The sequence below is a fragment of the Centruroides sculpturatus genome, unplaced genomic scaffold (assembly GCF_000671375.1).
Source record: "Centruroides sculpturatus isolate CEXI.00-Female unplaced genomic scaffold, Cexi_2.0 scaffold30, whole genome shotgun sequence".
NCBI classification, from domain to species: Eukaryota; Metazoa; Arthropoda; class Arachnida; order Scorpiones; family Buthidae; genus Centruroides; species Centruroides sculpturatus.
The window spans coordinates 658,130-678,468 of record NW_019384755.1 but is presented as its reverse complement, the minus strand read 5'-3'; the positions used below and the strand labels follow the sequence as shown (position 1 = coordinate 678,468).

At 18.4% G+C, this 20,339-nt stretch overlaps 2 protein-coding genes across 2 annotated transcripts in view; one reads left to right on the top strand and one right to left on the bottom strand.

The window, feature by feature from the left end:
* Nucleotides 1-3,068, top strand: part of LOC111628704 (ubiquitin carboxyl-terminal hydrolase 24-like) — a 174,286-nt gene extending 171,218 nt beyond the window's left edge. The window contains 2 exon segments of the mRNA XM_023372539.1: nt 1,953-2,124; nt 2,261-3,068. Of these exon segments, the coding sequence (XP_023228307.1) occupies nt 1,953-2,124; nt 2,261-2,497 (409 nt within the window). The 3' untranslated portion in view covers nt 2,498-3,068.
* A 1,151-nt stretch (nt 3,069-4,219) lies between these two features.
* LOC111628687 (succinyl-CoA:3-ketoacid coenzyme A transferase 1, mitochondrial-like) overlaps nt 4,220-20,339 on the bottom strand; it is a 53,595-nt gene continuing 37,475 nt past the window's right edge. The window contains exons 8-15 of the mRNA XM_023372515.1: nt 19,328-19,435; nt 19,141-19,252; nt 18,650-18,744; nt 18,463-18,584; nt 18,318-18,393; nt 6,372-6,548; nt 6,156-6,257; nt 4,220-4,457 (exon numbers count right to left, since the gene is read on the bottom strand). Of these exons, the coding sequence (XP_023228283.1) occupies nt 4,413-4,457; nt 6,156-6,257; nt 6,372-6,548; nt 18,318-18,393; nt 18,463-18,584; nt 18,650-18,744; nt 19,141-19,252; nt 19,328-19,435 (837 nt within the window). The 3' untranslated portion in view covers nt 4,220-4,412. The remainder of the gene's footprint in view (nt 4,458-6,155; nt 6,258-6,371; nt 6,549-18,317; nt 18,394-18,462; nt 18,585-18,649; nt 18,745-19,140; nt 19,253-19,327; nt 19,436-20,339) is intronic.

Here is a 20,339-nt window from a genome sequence, read left to right as displayed (position 1 = left end):
TCGTATACCTATCATCGACGAAGACGTCACGGGTAAGACGACACCTGGGTAAACATTGGCAGCATTTAAACTTCTTCTAACCGACGCTCCACAGTGTACCCGAGGAAGGCCTATTAAGAAGGCCGAAAACGTTTGTACTCCAGTTAATAAGGCTAGAAATTAGTGAGAAAGGTTTTGTGCTGTTAGTCTTAGAAATAGTTCTAGCTACATATGCATAGTTATGTAAGTTAAGTTTTAGTATCATTTCCTTTTCCTCTCTTCCGCCACCAATTTACACTTCCAATGTCTCTATCCTCAAAGGTAAAGTGCAAATAAAACTACATTTTTTTTAAAAATCAATTATTATTCTATTACGATTATTTAGACATTTACAACTACAAAATGCATTTTTCAGTGTTTTCCTTATTAAAGTTATTTTTTTTCAATGTACTACTTAGCTTTAATTTGAGTGTTTTTTTCATGTTGGAACGAATTATTTGGTTTTACATGTAATCTTACATGTAATACATGTAAGATTACATTATTTTACAAGATTATTTTACATGTAATTTTTTGGTTTTACATGTATGGGGAAAAATGATTCACCTTATGACATTTTCATGATACGATCTCAGTGTCGGAACGGATTAATTTCGTATCCTGAGGTACCACTGTATGAGAAGATATTTTAGTCTTATGTAATGTTGATGAAAGGTACAAAATTGTGAATTTAATGCAACATTTGAAAAGCTTACAACTACAGAATGGACCTTGGAAAATAATACAACAGGAAAAGGGAAGAGTATTTTGTAACCATGTATTAGTATACATGGTTAAAAAATTGCAATTATTGATATATCAAAATCCATATCTATGTCTTGAATGTAACATCACATAAATGACCTCAGTTGGCATGGATGCATTACTGCAAGTACTTATAGAAACTCCATGACATCCTGAATCATTAGTGGGGACTAGTCTTAATCTCTTTTCAGATTACTGTTTCAAATCCCTGATATTTTGTAGCCAGAGGATACAAAATATCAGGGATTTGAAAAGTATGGGGAAAAAAGTATGAGGTAAAAAGTATGGGGTTATAACATATGGAGATCTAGTTGGCTACAGAATATCCCCAAATCATGAGATGAGTTGATTCACAAAGAACTGCTTCAGCTTAGTCATTGTGATATGGTTATAGTCCAATTTTGTTTGGAGAATGACAACATTGTTCTTTACGAACTTTTTCATTCCACAACTGCAACCATGTTCCCATACTGTTTGGCATTAACAGTCCATCATCTTACCCTGACCTGCAATGTCAGTGGAAACTGATAGCATACCACCATCATGACTTTTGCACTATGTTGTTTTTTATATAGAAGTTGCAGATTCCCTGTGTGTCAAGTAACAGAAGTTTTACTTAATTCACAAATTCATTAAGGTAAAAGTTTGCTCATCAGACATTAGAACAGGATGAATCACTTTTAACTGCTTGGGTAATCTCTCAAGGAATGGTATAGGAATGTTATACAGAAGTCTGTTGACTGTAGTTCTTGAACAACTCACAATATGTACAGATGGAACTTTAAATCAAACTTTCCACATCTCACACTCCTTTGATAGATTGTGGTAACATTTCATGGTGACAAAATTAGTGCAGCTCTGCAGCAAAGTCCCCAGCAATGTCTTTTTGGGCTTTTCAGGCTCTATATCAGTGACCTAACTGTTAATTGCCACAGTTTCATCCAAATGAATATAGTTCTTCTGTCTGGAATATGGCAATGGCAGTTCTTTCCACAACTCATACTGCATGGCTGTAATACTCTTCCCAAACATGTAGGCCTCCACAGCTGCACATGGACCCATAAGCATATTTCCTGAGATTCACACTGTATTCACACAAAATAATTTACTTATGCCATTTATACAATTAGCTCTTGCTATTGTTTATATAATATTTTTAACTGTTACAGATGTTCTTTGGCCAAAGATTATCTGATGCAAACACCAATTAAATGGCAGTGGGCAGTTAATTGGTTAAAGAAAATGATGTCAGAACATACTTATTGGGGTCCACAATCAAATATCCCACTTTCTAATGAAGATTCTAATACCAAAACATTCCAGCGTACCGTTAGTGCTCAAGTAAGTTAATTTAAAATATCTCTATGACAGACAATTTTGTCTTGTAAATTCATCACTTTGAAATGTTGAAAATTATTTAGTTTTTCTACTGTTAACATTTACTATGCATATGTATTTAAATAAATTTTTTCCTTAGGATACTTTAGCTGATGCAACAGCTTTACTAACGGAATTAGAATCGCCCGAAAATCAAGATCTGGTCATGGACATGGATGAAGAAAACAAAAGTCAAGGAATATTCATGAAACTTGATCAAGAAGAGAAAGTACAAATACAGAATACACAGAATACAAAAGAACCTACAAACAAGGAAGATAATGGCAAATTAAAACGTGTACAGGGTATGGACGATTTAGATTGTATTGATCCTTGAATTCTCACATCAACTTCTGTGGTATTTTAGATATTTCAAAAAATAACAGTGCCAATATTTTGTCATATATGCAAGAATATATATACAGAATTTATTAGATTATATAACAGATTTTTTTTATATATATATATATATATATATATAAAATGTTGTTGTTGTTACAAGTTATTATGCTGCCACAAATTTGCATAAATTTGATTCTATTTCTTCTATGCAATGACATTACTGTGGATGTTTATGGCAATGGCAAAATTTTAAACTCAACACAACAATTTGTTTCTAAAGAATACGTAAATCTAACCATAAAATTCTTTAGGGACAGCTGTTTTATTGACAAATCCAACTTTTCTGAATTTGTGATGAGTAAATATCTATTTTTCTCAAGAAATATATTACTATGCATTTTTTGAAATGATTTTTTTTGTAATATAATTGTTTTGTTGAAAATTTTTAAATTTCTTCTTACAGATGAATTAGATACTTGATAATTGGACTGTCATTAATATTTTATTGTTAATAATACAGCCAAACAGAAAACAAAAGTAATTGTTTTGTTTGATGTTTGTTCATACAGAAACTTACAAAAATTACAATGCAAGTTGTATATAACAAATCTTATTTTTAAGAAGTTATTTCACTAAATATGTTTAGAAAAAATTGTCATTCATTTTATTGTTTTTTTAGTGTTAGTTATTTTGAGAACAAACTTGTAAATATGCTTTATAAAATATTGAAGTATTTACTGTACATAATTTGCCAAAATGTTTTTATACAAAGAAATAGATATTTTGTAAAAAGAATTCATTTTGTTTAGAATTACGTACTAATATCTCTTATTTAAACAGACGAATATAATGTTTCTGTTAAGCAGAAGTTGAGAAGAAACTATTTTGTATCACCCTGTATGAAAAAAAAAAGGAGAAAAGATCATTGTTATCATCAGAAATATGCTTGGCTGTACATAAAAAATTAATTTATTTGCTAAAATTGATCATCATGCAAATTGTTTTTAGATATAAAAATTTATGTAATTCTGATACCATAGTAAGTATCTGTTTGTGTTGATTGAATAACATTTAGATAACATAAAATATTTTCTTTAATATGAATTTTGTATTTTTTCATTTAAACCCATTAATTGATAAAATACAACTTGAAAAATAGTAATTTAAAATATTGCCCTTGACATAAAATATTATTATGCATGAAAAAATAATAATCAATTTTAAAAACCTCTACAGGGTTCCCATTACATAGGACTGATACAACAAACTTAAATTTTGCTATAGAAATTGTGTAATTTCAATCAGGATACAAGAAAGGTTTGGAGATGGTAATATAAATTTTACTTTCTTAATAACATCTTCAACTGGAGTGGCTGCCAGAAACCAATAAGATCTTGTGATTAATATATCCCAGATTTAAACTCAATACTTATAAAACTTTCTTCTCATAATTTTTCCCAAAGTATTCATATTATGTATCAATGAAAAAATCAAGGCTTATTTACTGCTACTATTTTAATTAAGTTAAAACTGGAAGAACAACTCTTAAATAACTCTACATTCTAAATTCATATATTTAATCACACACTATTCTAACATTTTCAAATGTATATACAAAAAATACTTGGATTAAATTAGTGCCTCTAAAACATACCAGCTATGAATTTGTGTCAAGAAATATCTTGAAATTGATGTTTTAACTAACATTTATCAAAACTGTATAGTCTCATATATGTATAAGGACCATGAAGTTTTTCAATTAGATTTAGGGTGTCTTGGTACCAAAGAGCTTGAGAAGCACTGCTGACAGAAATTATGCATTACTGTACTGTATATTAAAAAAGTAAATGGGCAAAAACTTATGAAAATATAATTTATTAATAAATCTTTTTACATACAATTCCAAATTTTTAACTTAAATCCACTTGTCCCATTGTTTTCAAATCTGAAGAAATCTATATAAAGGAAAAAAAGGCACATTTAAATTATTATAATTGAATTATGGAAGTAATTATAGCTGAACTTTTTCTATGGACTTTTGAATGAAAAGATACAACTCATGACAACTGCTATTTCTGTTAATGATTAGGAGCAATTGCTAACAAGTACATTTCTATAATCTTTCACAACGATAGTGGATCATCATCATCGTTCTACATAAAAGTTGATTAAAAGAAATCTCACTAGCTTTCCTCTATTTGATATACATCAATCTCTCATTATGAATATACTAAAGAAGATATGTACAGTGATTTTTCTTTACTCCTTATCAGTTATTAATAGTTCTAGCATTAGCACATAAAATTTTATTAAATTTCTGAAACAAATTGCTAATGTTAAGAATGAATAGAATGAAAAGGCTGTCTTCTTGTAATTTATGGAATCAGAAATATTTTGTATGTGAGGAAAAACACCTTTCCTTAAACATTAGTGATGTAGCCATCTATAAATGGTTTATTTTTCTTGAATTTAATAATTCAAGAAAAATTTTTATGATAATTTCTGTATTTAATATCAAAATTAAGAGAACTAAAGAATTATATAAATTAAATTCTATTTGGATTGTAAATGTTAGTTATTTATATTAGGGAATGACAATTTAAAGAGAAGTTTAGATTTATCTGCTCTGGTTTAATATTAAAGAAAAATGATTATGAGTTAGAGATCATAGAACATACTTCCATCACAAGATTTTCTTATTTTGAATGAAATTTATAACAAGTTTCCTAAATAAACATGCTAATTACACATATACAATTTCAAACAATATAAATATCAAATTACTTAAGAATGAGAGATATTTTATTCATCTGATAAATTTGACCAAGCTTTCCCCCTTTTTTAATGAGAAACCTTTGCAAATTCATGTAATCTTATACCTTTAATAGTATTAAATTTAAATTATGCTTAATATACAATCTATTTTTTAAGCAAAATAAAGAAATAATTATGGATTCATCCATAGCAAGATTGACAACGGAAGTAGAAGTAATTAAGTTTCTAAACCATAACATTATTTTGTATAAAAACTACTATGTATGCATTAGTTATATGACAAAAAGAAAAGCAGTCTATAAAAAATGATTTTGTAAATGATCTAAAGATTTCAATGATGATATTAATTTTTTAAATTATCAATCCATTCTCTAACTATCATGAATGCTTACAGGAGATATGTAACATAAATTACAAAGTAGCTCATCATTGATCTCTAGAACAGAAGCAATTTGCTATCTCAGGAATTTTAATATTTTTAATAAAATAATAATAATTTTGTGTGCTAAATAAAAAAGAAAAAACAATTAATACACCTTTATCTCCCATCATGAATGTACTAAATAAAGATTTGTTAGCAATTAAATGAATGTAATGAATGTACAATTATTAAAAATAAAGTTTAAAGATGGAGGAAAGAAGAATATTCACAGCGTTTATATGACAAAAAAGTTGTAAGCTTGATAAAATTTATTTAGTACTATCTGTTTGCTCATGTTTCTTCTCATTGTGTACTTATTTATATCTTTTTTAAATCTCAAACATATAAGATTTGTCAGGCTAAAATATTTTACAGAAAATTAAGTCCTTTATTTGAATTTCTATTTACCAGAGAAAAGTAATTATAAAAATCCTTAAAGTCTGAGTGAAACACTTACTTCAAAAGGACTTCCTGTGGTATTTAGCATTTCTTCCATTGTAACTTCTTCTGCAATCTCAGTTAATGTTAATCCTTTTTCTTTGTCAACTTCAAATACACCCTGAAATCATATATATATATATATGATTTATATATAATGTATTGTACTGAAATTTTATATATATATATATATAAAATTTCAGTACAGTTTCAGTTTATAAATTTTTAAAATTACCTTTTCTGTAATTATTAAATCAATGCATTTTTGACCTGTAATAGGTAATGTACAATTGTCCACAATTTTTGGTGATCCATCTATGGCTGTATGTTCTGTAGTTACTATGACCTTTGTACCCATCAAAGCACTAGAAACCAAATCCATTGCACCTCCCATTCCTTTGACTAATTTTCCCTACATATAATAATAAATAATTTAAATATACAAAAATTTTATATTAATGTTAATAATTTTCCTTATATAAATATATGACATTTTTCCTTTCCAATTGAACTAAACGAGAATAAATGTTATAAAGTACCTAGGTATAAAAATAGATGACAATTTTCATTGGAAAAAGCAAATAGATGACATTGCCTTGTCTTTAGCTAAGTACATTGGGATAAATAAAAAAATTCAAAGCTTTTTAAGTATATCACAGTTGAAGCAATTATATCACACATGCATGGAATCTAAAATAAGATATGGAATATCAATTTGGGGAACTGCATCCTTATATATAATTAGCAAACTCCAGGTGTACAAAATCGTTTCATTCGTTCAATTCATAATCTATATTTCAGGGAATCAGTGTCGGAACTTTACCATACTGAAAAAATTGATAGAATATGTGAAATTTACATAAAACAAGTCCTGCTGGAGAGCTATAAATTTATAACGGGTAACAAAGAAAACAGTTATCTTGGGAACAAGATGAGTGAACATCAAAATGGGATCCTCGTAGGTCCTATGGTCAAAACTTACGGTGGGAAAATCTGCACCAATTTTTCAGATGATTTCTTATTGGAATAGATTATAGTTTGACATCTCTTAAGTCATTACTTAAAGTCTTCAAAAAAAAAAAAAAAAAAAAAAAAAAAAAAAAAAAAAAAAAAAAAAAAAAAAAAAAAAAAAAAAAAAAAAAAAAAAAAAAAAAAAAAAAAAAAAAAAAAAAAAAAAAAAAAAAAAAAAAAAAAAAAAAAAAAAAAAAAAAAAAAAAAAAAAAAAAAAAAAAAAAAAAAAAAAAAAAAAAAAAAAAAAAAAAAAAAAAAAAAAAAAAAAAAAAAAAAAAAAAAAAAAAAAAAAAAAAAAAAAAAAAAAAAAAAAAAAAAAAAAAAAAAAAAAAAAAAAAAAAAAAAAAAAAAAAAAAAAAAAAAAAAAAAAAAAAAAAAAAAAAAAAAAAAAAAAAAAAAAAAAAAAAAAAAAAAAAAAAAAAAAAAAAAAAAAAAAAAAAAAAAAAAAAAAAAAAAAAAAAAAAAAAAAAAAAAAAAAAAAAAAAAAAAAAAAAAAAAAAAAAAAAAAAAAAAAAAAAAAAAAAAAAAAAAAAAAAAAAAAAAAAAAAAAAAAAAAAAAAAAAAAAAAAAAAAAAAAAAAAAAAAAAAAAAAAAAAAAAAAAAAAAAAAAAAAAAAAAAAAAAAAAAAAAAAAAAAAAAAAAAAAAAAAAAAAAAAAAAAAAAAAAAAAAAAAAAAAAAAAAAAAAAAAAAAAAAAAAAAAAAAAAAAAAAAAAAAAAAAAAAAAAAAAAAAAAAAAAAAAAAAAAAAAAAAAAAAAAAAAAAAAAAAAAAAAAAAAAAAAAAAAAAAAAAAAAAAAAAAAAAAAAAAAAAAAAAAAAAAAAAAAAAAAAAAAAAAAAAAAAAAAAAAAAAAAAAAAAAAAAAAAAAAAAAAAAAAAAAAAAAAAAAAAAAAAAAAAAAAAAAAAAAAAAAAAAAAAAAAAAAAAAAAAAAAAAAAAAAAAAAAAAAAAAAAAAAAAAAAAAAAAAAAAAAAAAAAAAAAAAAAAAAAAAAAAAAAAAAAAAAAAAAAAAAAAAAAAAAAAAAAAAAAAAAAAAAAAAAAAAAAAAAAAAAAAAAAAAAAAAAAAAAAAAAAAAAAAAAAAAAAAAAAAAAAAAAAAAAAAAAAAAAAAAAAAAAAAAAAAAAAAAAAAAAAAAAAAAAAAAAAAAAAAAAAAAAAAAAAAAAAAAAAAAAAAAAAAAAAAAAAAAAAAAAAAAAAAAAAAAAAAAAAAAAAAAAAAAAAAAAAAAAAAAAAAAAAAAAAAAAAAAAAAAAAAAAAAAAAAAAAAAAAAAAAAAAAAAAAAAAAAAAAAAAAAAAAAAAAAAAAAAAAAAAAAAAAAAAAAAAAAAAAAAAAAAAAAAAAAAAAAAAAAAAAAAAAAAAAAAAAAAAAAAAAAAAAAAAAAAAAAAAAAAAAAAAAAAAAAAAAAAAAAAAAAAAAAAAAAAAAAAAAAAAAAAAAAAAAAAAAAAAAAAAAAAAAAAAAAAAAAAAAAAAAAAAAAAAAAAAAAAAAAAAAAAAAAAAAAAAAAAAAAAAAAAAAAAAAAAAAAAAAAAAAAAAAAAAAAAAAAAAAAAAAAAAAAAAAAAAAAAAAAAAAAAAAAAAAAAAAAAAAAAAAAAAAAAAAAAAAAAAAAAAAAAAAAAAAAAAAAAAAAAAAAAAAAAAAAAAAAAAAAAAAAAAAAAAAAAAAAAAAAAAAAAAAAAAAAAAAAAAAAAAAAAAAAAAAAAAAAAAAAAAAAAAAAAAAAAAAAAAAAAAAAAAAAAAAAAAAAAAAAAAAAAAAAAAAAAAAAAAAAAAAAAAAAAAAAAAAAAAAAAAAAAAAAAAAAAAAAAAAAAAAAAAAAAAAAAAAAAAAAAAAAAAAAAAAAAAAAAAAAAAAAAAAAAAAAAAAAAAAAAAAAAAAAAAAAAAAAAAAAAAAAAAAAAAAAAAAAAAAAAAAAAAAAAAAAAAAAAAAAAAAAAAAAAAAAAAAAAAAAAAAAAAAAAAAAAAAAAAAAAAAAAAAAAAAAAAAAAAAAAAAAAAAAAAAAAAAAAAAAAAAAAAAAAAAAAAAAAAAAAAAAAAAAAAAAAAAAAAAAAAAAAAAAAAAAAAAAAAAAAAAAAAAAAAAAAAAAAAAAAAAAAAAAAAAAAAAAAAAAAAAAAAAAAAAAAAAAAAAAAAAAAAAAAAAAAAAAAAAAAAAAAAAAAAAAAAAAAAAAAAAAAAAAAAAAAAAAAAAAAAAAAAAAAAAAAAAAAAAAAAAAAAAAAAAAAAAAAAAAAAAAAAAAAAAAAAAAAAAAAAAAAAAAAAAAAAAAAAAAAAAAAAAAAAAAAAAAAAAAAAAAAAAAAAAAAAAAAAAAAAAAAAAAAAAAAAAAAAAAAAAAAAAAAAAAAAAAAAAAAAAAAAAAAAAAAAAAAAAAAAAAAAAAAAAAAAAAAAAAAAAAAAAAAAAAAAAAAAAAAAAAAAAAAAAAAAAAAAAAAAAAAAAAAAAAAAAAAAAAAAAAAAAAAAAAAAAAAAAAAAAAAAAAAAAAAAAAAAAAAAAAAAAAAAAAAAAAAAAAAAAAAAAAAAAAAAAAAAAAAAAAAAAAAAAAAAAAAAAAAAAAAAAAAAAAAAAAAAAAAAAAAAAAAAAAAAAAAAAAAAAAAAAAAAAAAAAAAAAAAAAAAAAAAAAAAAAAAAAAAAAAAAAAAAAAAAAAAAAAAAAAAAAAAAAAAAAAAAAAAAAAAAAAAAAAAAAAAAAAAAAAAAAAAAAAAAAAAAAAAAAAAAAAAAAAAAAAAAAAAAAAAAAAAAAAAAAAAAAAAAAAAAAAAAAAAAAAAAAAAAAAAAAAAAAAAAAAAAAAAAAAAAAAAAAAAAAAAAAAAAAAAAAAAAAAAAAAAAAAAAAAAAAAAAAAAAAAAAAAAAAAAAAAAAAAAAAAAAAAAAAAAAAAAAAAAAAAAAAAAAAAAAAAAAAAAAAAAAAAAAAAAAAAAAAAAAAAAAAAAAAAAAAAAAAAAAAAAAAAAAAAAAAAAAAAAAAAAAAAAAAAAAAAAAAAAAAAAAAAAAAAAAAAAAAAAAAAAAAAAAAAAAAAAAAAAAAAAAAAAAAAAAAAAAAAAAAAAAAAAAAAAAAAAAAAAAAAAAAAAAAAAAAAAAAAAAAAAAAAAAAAAAAAAAAAAAAAAAAAAAAAAAAAAAAAAAAAAAAAAAAAAAAAAAAAAAAAAAAAAAAAAAAAAAAAAAAAAAAAAAAAAAAAAAAAAAAAAAAAAAAAAAAAAAAAAAAAAAAAAAAAAAAAAAAAAAAAAAAAAAAAAAAAAAAAAAAAAAAAAAAAAAAAAAAAAAAAAAAAAAAAAAAAAAAAAAAAAAAAAAAAAAAAAAAAAAAAAAAAAAAAAAAAAAAAAAAAAAAAAAAAAAAAAAAAAAAAAAAAAAAAAAAAAAAAAAAAAAAAAAAAAAAAAAAAAAAAAAAAAAAAAAAAAAAAAAAAAAAAAAAAAAAAAAAAAAAAAAAAAAAAAAAAAAAAAAAAAAAAAAAAAAAAAAAAAAAAAAAAAAAAAAAAAAAAAAAAAAAAAAAAAAAAAAAAAAAAAAAAAAAAAAAAAAAAAAAAAAAAAAAAAAAAAAAAAAAAAAAAAAAAAAAAAAAAAAAAAAAAAAAAAAAAAAAAAAAAAAAAAAAAAAAAAAAAAAAAAAAAAAAAAAAAAAAAAAAAAAAAAAAAAAAAAAAAAAAAAAAAAAAAAAAAAAAAAAAAAAAAAAAAAAAAAAAAAAAAAAAAAAAAAAAAAAAAAAAAAAAAAAAAAAAAAAAAAAAAAAAAAAAAAAAAAAAAAAAAAAAAAAAAAAAAAAAAAAAAAAAAAAAAAAAAAAAAAAAAAAAAAAAAAAAAAAAAAAAAAAAAAAAAAAAAAAAAAAAAAAAAAAAAAAAAAAAAAAAAAAAAAAAAAAAAAAAAAAAAAAAAAAAAAAAAAAAAAAAAAAAAAAAAAAAAAAAAAAAAAAAAAAAAAAAAAAAAAAAAAAAAAAAAAAAAAAAAAAAAAAAAAAAAAAAAAAAAAAAAAAAAAAAAAAAAAAAAAAAAAAAAAAAAAAAAAAAAAAAAAAAAAAAAAAAAAAAAAAAAAAAAAAAAAAAAAAAAAAAAAAAAAAAAAAAAAAAAAAAAAAAAAAAAAAAAAAAAAAAAAAAAAAAAAAAAAAAAAAAAAAAAAAAAAAAAAAAAAAAAAAAAAAAAAAAAAAAAAAAAAAAAAAAAAAAAAAAAAAAAAAAAAAAAAAAAAAAAAAAAAAAAAAAAAAAAAAAAAAAAAAAAAAAAAAAAAAAAAAAAAAAAAAAAAAAAAAAAAAAAAAAAAAAAAAAAAAAAAAAAAAAAAAAAAAAAAAAAAAAAAAAAAAAAAAAAAAAAAAAAAAAAAAAAAAAAAAAAAAAAAAAAAAAAAAAAAAAAAAAAAAAAAAAAAAAAAAAAAAAAAAAAAAAAAAAAAAAAAAAAAAAAAAAAAAAAAAAAAAAAAAAAAAAAAAAAAAAAAAAAAAAAAAAAAAAAAAAAAAAAAAAAAAAAAAAAAAAAAAAAAAAAAAAAAAAAAAAAAAAAAAAAAAAAAAAAAAAAAAAAAAAAAAAAAAAAAAAAAAAAAAAAAAAAAAAAAAAAAAAAAAAAAAAAAAAAAAAAAAAAAAAAAAAAAAAAAAAAAAAAAAAAAAAAAAAAAAAAAAAAAAAAAAAAAAAAAAAAAAAAAAAAAAAAAAAAAAAAAAAAAAAAAAAAAAAAAAAAAAAAAAAAAAAAAAAAAAAAAAAAAAAAAAAAAAAAAAAAAAAAAAAAAAAAAAAAAAAAAAAAAAAAAAAAAAAAAAAAAAAAAAAAAAAAAAAAAAAAAAAAAAAAAAAAAAAAAAAAAAAAAAAAAAAAAAAAAAAAAAAAAAAAAAAAAAAAAAAAAAAAAAAAAAAAAAAAAAAAAAAAAAAAAAAAAAAAAAAAAAAAAAAAAAAAAAAAAAAAAAAAAAAAAAAAAAAAAAAAAAAAAAAAAAAAAAAAAAAAAAAAAAAAAAAAAAAAAAAAAAAAAAAAAAAAAAAAAAAAAAAAAAAAAAAAAAAAAAAAAAAAAAAAAAAAAAAAAAAAAAAAAAAAAAAAAAAAAAAAAAAAAAAAAAAAAAAAAAAAAAAAAAAAAAAAAAAAAAAAAAAAAAAAAAAAAAAAAAAAAAAAAAAAAAAAAAAAAAAAAAAAAAAAAAAAAAAAAAAAAAAAAAAAAAAAAAAAAAAAAAAAAAAAAAAAAAAAAAAAAAAAAAAAAAAAAAAAAAAAAAAAAAAAAAAAAAAAAAAAAAAAAAAAAAAAAAAAAAAAAAAAAAAAAAAAAAAAAAAAAAAAAAAAAAAAAAAAAAAAAAAAAAAAAAAAAAAAAAAAAAAAAAAAAAAAAAAAAAAAAAAAAAAAAAAAAAAAAAAAAAAAAAAAAAAAAAAAAAAAAAAAAAAAAAAAAAAAAAAAAAAAAAAAAAAAAAAAAAAAAAAAAAAAAAAAAAAAAAAAAAAAAAAAAAAAAAAAAAAAAAAAAAAAAAAAAAAAAAAAAAAAAAAAAAAAAAAAAAAAAAAAAAAAAAAAAAAAAAAAAAAAAAAAAAAAAAAAAAAAAAAAAAAAAAAAAAAAAAAAAAAAAAAAAAAAAAAAAAAAAAAAAAAAAAAAAAAAAAAAAAAAAAAAAAAAAAAAAAAAAAAAAAAAAAAAAAAAAAAAAAAAAAAAAAAAAAAAAAAAAAAAAAAAAAAAAAAAAAAAAAAAAAAAAAAAAAAAAAAAAAAAAAAAAAAAAAAAAAAAAAAAAAAAAAAAAAAAAAAAAAAAAAAAAAAAAAAAAAAAAAAAAAAAAAAAAAAAAAAAAAAAAAAAAAAAAAAAAAAAAAAAAAAAAAAAAAAAAAAAAAAAAAAAAAAAAAAAAAAAAAAAAAAAAAAAAAAAAAAAAAAAAAAAAAAAAAAAAAAAAAAAAAAAAAAAAAAAAAAAAAAAAAAAAAAAAAAAAAAAAAAAAAAAAAAAAAAAAAAAAAAAAAAAAAAAAAAAAAAAAAAAAAAAAAAAAAAAAAAAAAAAAAAAAAAAAAAAAAAAAAAAAAAAAAAAAAAAAAAAAAAAAAAAAAAAAAAAAAAAAAAAAAAAAAAAAAAAAAAAAAAAAAAAAAAAAAAAAAAAAAAAAAAAAAAAAAAAAAAAAAAAAAAAAAAAAAAAAAAAAAAAAAAAAAAAAAAAAAAAAAAAAAAAAAAAAAAAAAAAAAAAAAAAAAAAAAAAAAAAAAAAAAAAAAAAAAAAAAAAAAAAAAAAAAAAAAAAAAAAAAAAAAAAAAAAAAAAAAAAAAAAAAAAAAAAAAAAAAAAAAAAAAAAAAAAAAAAAAAAAAAAAAAAAAAAAAAAAAAAAAAAAAAAAAAAAAAAAAAAAAAAAAAAAAAAAAAAAAAAAAAAAAAAAAAAAAAAAAAAAAAAAAAAAAAAAAAAAAAAAAAAAAAAAAAAAAAAAAAAAAAAAAAAAAAAAAAAAAAAAAAAAAAAAAAAAAAAAAAAAAAAAAAAAAAAAAAAAAAAAAAAAAAAAAAAAAAAAAAAAAAAAAAAAAAAAAAAAAAAAAAAAAAAAAAAAAAAAAAAAAAAAAAAAAAAAAAAAAAAAAAAAAAAAAAAAAAAAAAAAAAAAAAAAAAAAAAAAAAAAAAAAAAAAAAAAAAAAAAAAAAAAAAAAAAAAAAAAAAAAAAAAAAAAAAAAAAAAAAAAAAAAAAAAAAAAAAAAAAAAAAAAAAAAAAAAAAAAAAAAAAAAAAAAAAAAAAAAAAAAAAAAAAAAAAAAAAAAAAAAAAAAAAAAAAAAAAAAAAAAAAAAAAAAAAAAAAAAAAAAAAAAAAAAAAAAAAAAAAAAAAAAAAAAAAAAAAAAAAAAAAAAAAAAAAAAAAAAAAAAAAAAAAAAAAAAAAAAAAAAAAAAAAAAAAAAAAAAAAAAAAAAAAAAAAAAAAAAAAAAAAAAAAAAAAAAAAAAAAAAAAAAAAAAAAAAAAAAAAAAAAAAAAAAAAAAAAAAAAAAAAAAAAAAAAAAAAAAAAAAAAAAAAAAAAAAAAAAAAAAAAAAAAAAAAAAAAAAAAAAAAAAAAAAAAAAAAAAAAAAAAAAANTAGATATATCTATGATTATATTTCTTTATGCTATTATGTGAGGTTCCAGTGAGATGCAAACCCCTCACTAAAAATTTGTTTAAAAGCTTTCTACTTGGGAAAGGAATTTTTTAAGATAAACACAATTCAAAGAAAAAAAAAAAATAGGTGTAAGTGTCAAACAACCTGAGTTCATGTGTCAAACTGGGAAGATGAACTTTGGCTTGGGTGTTTGTAAATTACGGTAAACTTGAATGGCTATAAAATATTTTGATCAATAAATAATTATTGTGAGACTTTTTATAAAAATTTTTCACAAGAAATAATATGTAACATAGATGTAGTGAATGTTATATTGTTAGGAGTATTAAGTACTGGGGTTGGATGTCACGCCAACAGTTATCTCAATCAAAACTTCTTCCAAAACTTCAGACTATGAGGCGTTAAATATATATATTTAACGCCTCATATTTAGTCTGAAGTTTTGGAAGAAGTTTTGATTGAATGTTATATTATTTTATTAATTACATACAAAGCATAATATAAACAGTCGTCTCACTATGAAACTCTTTGGAAATAAAAATGAATCATTCTTCTACCCAAGGGTTGAGATCCTGACATTAAGTAACACTTTTTAAGCACCCACCTCCTTATAAAGTCATTGTAACAGATATCTACATATCCACCCATATCTGTATTATGTAAATTATGCATAGTTCCTATGTTTATAAAACAAAGAATAATTTAAAATTAATTGTGTTGATTGGCTATGAACAAGACAGCTACACTGTATAAATTTTTTATCCCAAATAACAATTTTAATTAAAAAATAATTTTCGTAATTCTTTAAAGTACATTTTAAAGAGCAAAATAGAATTGCACTGTAGACATATAACTACTATCAAAATAAATGCAGATTATGACAAACTTTTAAATAAAAATGTGATGTAAGCATTTTTATTTAAAAATATAATAACGAAAATGTTGTTATATTTTTTATTAAATACTTTGTTGTTGGAAATACTAAGGGGTTTGATTATTTTAAGCTGTAAGCATTCCAAATTGTTGATTAAAACTTCAAAATGAGAGAAATAATGGTGGAGACACTTGCAATTTGCTGATTGTCAGAATATAGATCACATGCCATAGATGAAACTTTGATTATGATTGGCTGTGTGTGACATTTATTGATATTTGGTTCCTCTACATATATGATACTATTACATAAGAAATCTATTATATATATATAATAGAAGTAAATTTTGGATCATGCTGTCTGATCCGATTCTGGATTTATGGTTTGTCAAAAAGAACACTATAATTCCTTGAACTCAGACTAAGTCCATATATTTTGCACTAACTGGATAGATAGATAAAAAAAATTCACACCTTTAAAAAAGTCCAGCAATGAATTTAATAAAATAATAACATTTTCGACCAGCTTCACCAATCTTCAGTTACAATAGAACAGAAAAATAGAATGTGAATACAAAAATTTAAAAACAAGAACAAGAATTCTAAAATAAATAAATAAATAAATAAATAACAGCAGCCGTAGTTGAGATTAATAAAATAAATAAGTACAGAAATAAAATAAAAAGTAAAAATAAATGAATAAATATCACTGAATAAAATTAAATTTCATAAATGGACTGCCATTTTGTAGACAAGTTGTCCACATCTCTATGATGATGCAATAGGATTTTTTGTGAGTTTTATAAATTTCTAATTTTACCCATAGTGTGTATATTAGATGTAGGTCTGATGATGGTTGTCTGCTTCTATCGTACTTGTATGTCTTGATATTGCGAGTAAACTACCAGCATCATATTATTGAGATTTTTATCAATTGTGTACTTATGTTCCTTGAGTCATTGTTGTAAATTATACATAGTGGCACCTACATAGACCAACTTTGATTTGAAATGTTGGTTAATTGTCAGGATGGAGTAAATCCCTGTGGTTGAATTACGGTTATATGATTTCTTATCATTCCTTAAAATTCTTTAGATCATCAGGTTGTGCCGATATACTATTGCAACATTAATAGCTCTGGCCTCTTTCAAAACCACTCTTTGTTTCTGGTCTACTGATGCTTGTTGACATTTTGATGTTTGAAGGTTGCGATCAATTTCTGTATTATTTTTATTGGATAACCCTGTTGCTCTGCGATTTTTAAGATGTAATTCAGCTCCATTATGGTGTCCTGGATGCTGGTGCAATGAGTATATACCCTTCTTATCAAGGATCTAAAGGCTGCAAATTTGATGTGCCAGGGATCAACAATGTTTTATGGAATTAAAATAGCTTGAAAACATGGTTTCCTAAGTGCCTTGGTCCAAATTTTGCCATATTTGCAAGAAATGGAAATGTCCAAAAAATTTACCATTGTTTCACTCTCCTGGTCTAATTGTAGGAGTAATCCATAGGGGTTATCATAGTACAGTAAGATCTTGCTTAACGTGGGGAATGCATTACTAGATAACAAAGCACTAAGCAAAACAGCATTAAACGAGGTCATTTTAACATAGAGTAAATAGGGATAGGGGAACATATGACCAAAAATAAACAAATTTTACTTTAATTTTAAGTTATTTTTATATTAATTTGTATAATAATATATGTTAAATAACACAAACATATGCACACAGAAATGTAAACTTCATTTTTTTGTGATGAAAGTTCTGACTTTTCTGAAATTCTTGTTCTTTTGCAATAAAGTCATGAAGTTTCATTCGTTTCTTTTTTCTTTCCTTAAGCAAATGCCAGTAGCAGAAGATCGCATCCAAAGCTATCATCATAGTCACCTTAGTTTCCCTACCTTACTCACAGATAGACTAGATAATATGTGGTTGCCTGGAAAGATTCAAGTCTTCCAATAATCCAAAAACAAAAAGAAGATAAGGCAAACATAAACAAAATGTTCCATTTTAATAGAAAGGAAAATGCAATATCAATGTCTATTTCCTATTCAATTTTTTTTTGTGAGTATATCCATTTCCTTTCTCTACGAATAATAAAGATAAGGTTAGATAATCAGTTAACATAGTTAATGTGAGAGAGAGTATAATACTTTCAATTGTAAACTGTTAAATGAAATACCTCCTACAAATAACGGAATCAATGATAGAACATATATAAGATCTTGTAAATTATTTAACTTTAAAGTTTCATTTCAAACACAGAAGTAGCCCGAATCCTTCATCCCAGAAATGGCAGAGAATGTGTCTCTAGACCCAGCTGAAGAAAAGAGACTTCTATGAACATACAAAGAAGAAACAATGAAACCATAAAAAGAAGATCGCATCGAAGACCATAAAAACTTCGATGTGATCAAAGCATCCATAATACCAACTGAACAACTTCCTAACTTCCCCGAAAGATAACTGAATAACTTCCACAAGAGATCTGACAACAGTTTCCAGCAACAGAATGTTTGAATATTAAACTGTATTAATCTATCCAAGGAAATTATGTTTTAACATATGTCACGTCTGGAAAGAATCAATTGTATACATCTATTTCATCGTTTATTTGTAGGTCTTTATATATGTGTATAGTTTTAATATGTATCATTTTAATATTTAATACTTTATTATGTAGTATCAATAATTTTGTCACATGTATCACATTTTTGTAAACAAAATTTTTTTGTGTGTAAATTTTTGTCCGATGGAGATTATATTATTTTTTGATCCTTGTAGATTAATTAATAATAAAGAATCAGCTTGTGTTTTGGTTATTGTTATCTAATTCCTCTTACTGTTTGTTTTATTTTTTGGTTTTTGTTTATAGATACTTGAAAAAGGCCTATTTGGCCACAGTTAATTTATTTTGTTTATCAAAAAGACACTATTATTTTAAACTTATAAAACTAAAATAAGTCTCTTATTATGTAAAAATTAGCAATAAAATAAATTGCTACTTTTAGTTTATGAATGCAATATACATATACTGCAAAATATTACATACATTTTATTGCAGTTACGATAAAGAAACTCACATTTCTTGAAAATATAATTTTATGCAATAAAAAGCATGTAAGTTTTTTTGATATAGATTAAAATTTAATTTAGAATCTTATTCCATGCTTGATCTTATAAGATCTTGAAGAAGTCATTAAAAAAATTAATGATATACAAATACTCAAATTCAAATTTTATTATATTTTGCACTGTATTAAAAGACATTCTTTCTACTTACTGGTATCATCCAATTGGCTAGATCTCCATATTTAGATACTTGCATTGCTCCTAACATAGTTACTTGTAGATGCCCACTGAATAAAATGTATGTTTAAAAAATATTCAGAATTTTGTAAATTTAAGAAAATAACAGAACAGTTTACCCTCGGATAATTGCAAACGATTCATCACTAGAAAAAAATGAAGCCCCAGGAAGGATGGTAACTGACTCCTTTCCAGCATTAATCAAATCTGCATCTACTTCATCTTGCAATGGATATGGACCCTAAATACATTTTATGATGATGTAATATAATATTGAAATCATGAAATAATAAAATATTTACTTACTAATCCAATTAATCCATTTTCACTGTGTAAATGTACAGTTGTTCCTGGTGGAATGAAATTACTTACTAAAACAGGTATACCAATTCCAAGATTTACTGATGATGATAAGTAAAAATTCGAAATTATAACAATCACATTTAAAGAAAGCCCAACATTTAATAATAAACAAATAATACAGCTGGATTTTAATCTGACTATAATATAGCTAGTTAATTAAAAAGATGTTACATAATATGACCAAAGATAGGAAGGTAAGTTGCCATATTGAATTAATTTAATAATTAAAAATAAATTTAAAACATTCTGGAAGAAAAGATTGATCTGGAACAGAACTAACATGCAATTCCAGCTTACCTTACAGACGAATAATTGGAACATATCTGCATAATAAATCTAGTGGTATCATTTATTTTAATCTGTTTTTAATTTAATTATTTTCAAAATATATTTTTAAATCTCATTTTGTATTCATTTAAAATGTAAAAGGATACCATACATTCCATCTTTTAACTCTAGTGCCGCTCGACGTATTATTTTTTCTCTTTTGAGTGCTCTAGGCGTCATTTCTTTTTTACTGTGATTAGGTTGACGTATCTTTAATCTCTTTAAATATTACATATAAAATTAATTATCGATTAAATTAATATTTGATAGATAAAATTTTTAAAAATATTTTACCTCGACTCTTTTTTCAAATTTATTTCCTTTAATTACTCTTTGAACATAAACACCTGGTACGTGGACTTGCTCAGGTGGAATATCACCTATTTCAACAATTTCTTCAACCTGGAAATATATAATACTTATAGCTCCATATATATTCTTCACAATTAAAATATGAATATGAGATCTGATTTTAAATAAATGTAGGCAAAAATGCTGAAAACTTCACTGTATTGATTGTTTCAAGAATATAACTTTTTAATATAGTTTAGCTTCAAAATGAAAAAAATAAATTATATTTAACGTGAAGACTATTAATGAATAATGAAAAATAGAAAATATAGGAATCCAGTTAGAAAAAATAACAAGTTTGGTTGATTTTTACTAATCCTATAATTCATTTTATTAGGGAGTAAAAGTCATTGTATAGCATCATTTTCAATGAGAAATGAAAATATTTTTGGTATTTAATTTTGCAGGTTTATATTACCAGTATCATTTAATTAATAATAAATAGTAAAAAAGTTTTAAAAATAAATATTCATTTATTTTTAAAACTTTTTAATTTATATAATTCTCTTAGCTAAATAATTCTCATATTATTTAATTTATTTAATCTATACATTTTTAAATTTAGTTTTGAAATATTCATTATACATGTAAATGACTATAAAAAATAGACATGTTTTAATAATAAATCAGTTTTTCAAAAATTCTCATTAAAAATATATAATAATAATAACTCTTTTGGAGTTATACATTGGACTCACACAGATCTCGAGCAACTCCAAAGGAAAACAAGAACAACACTTACTAAGCATAAACAACATCATCCTAAATCTGCCACAGAAAGATTAACTCTTCCACGTAAAGATGGCGGACGTGGCCTGATTGACATAGTTAACCTTCACTACAAACAAATACAGTCACTGCGAGAGTTTTTCTACAAGAAACAAGAAACATCACAGTTACATAAAGCAGTAACTCTAGCAGACTCAAATAACACACCATTAAACTTACACTCACA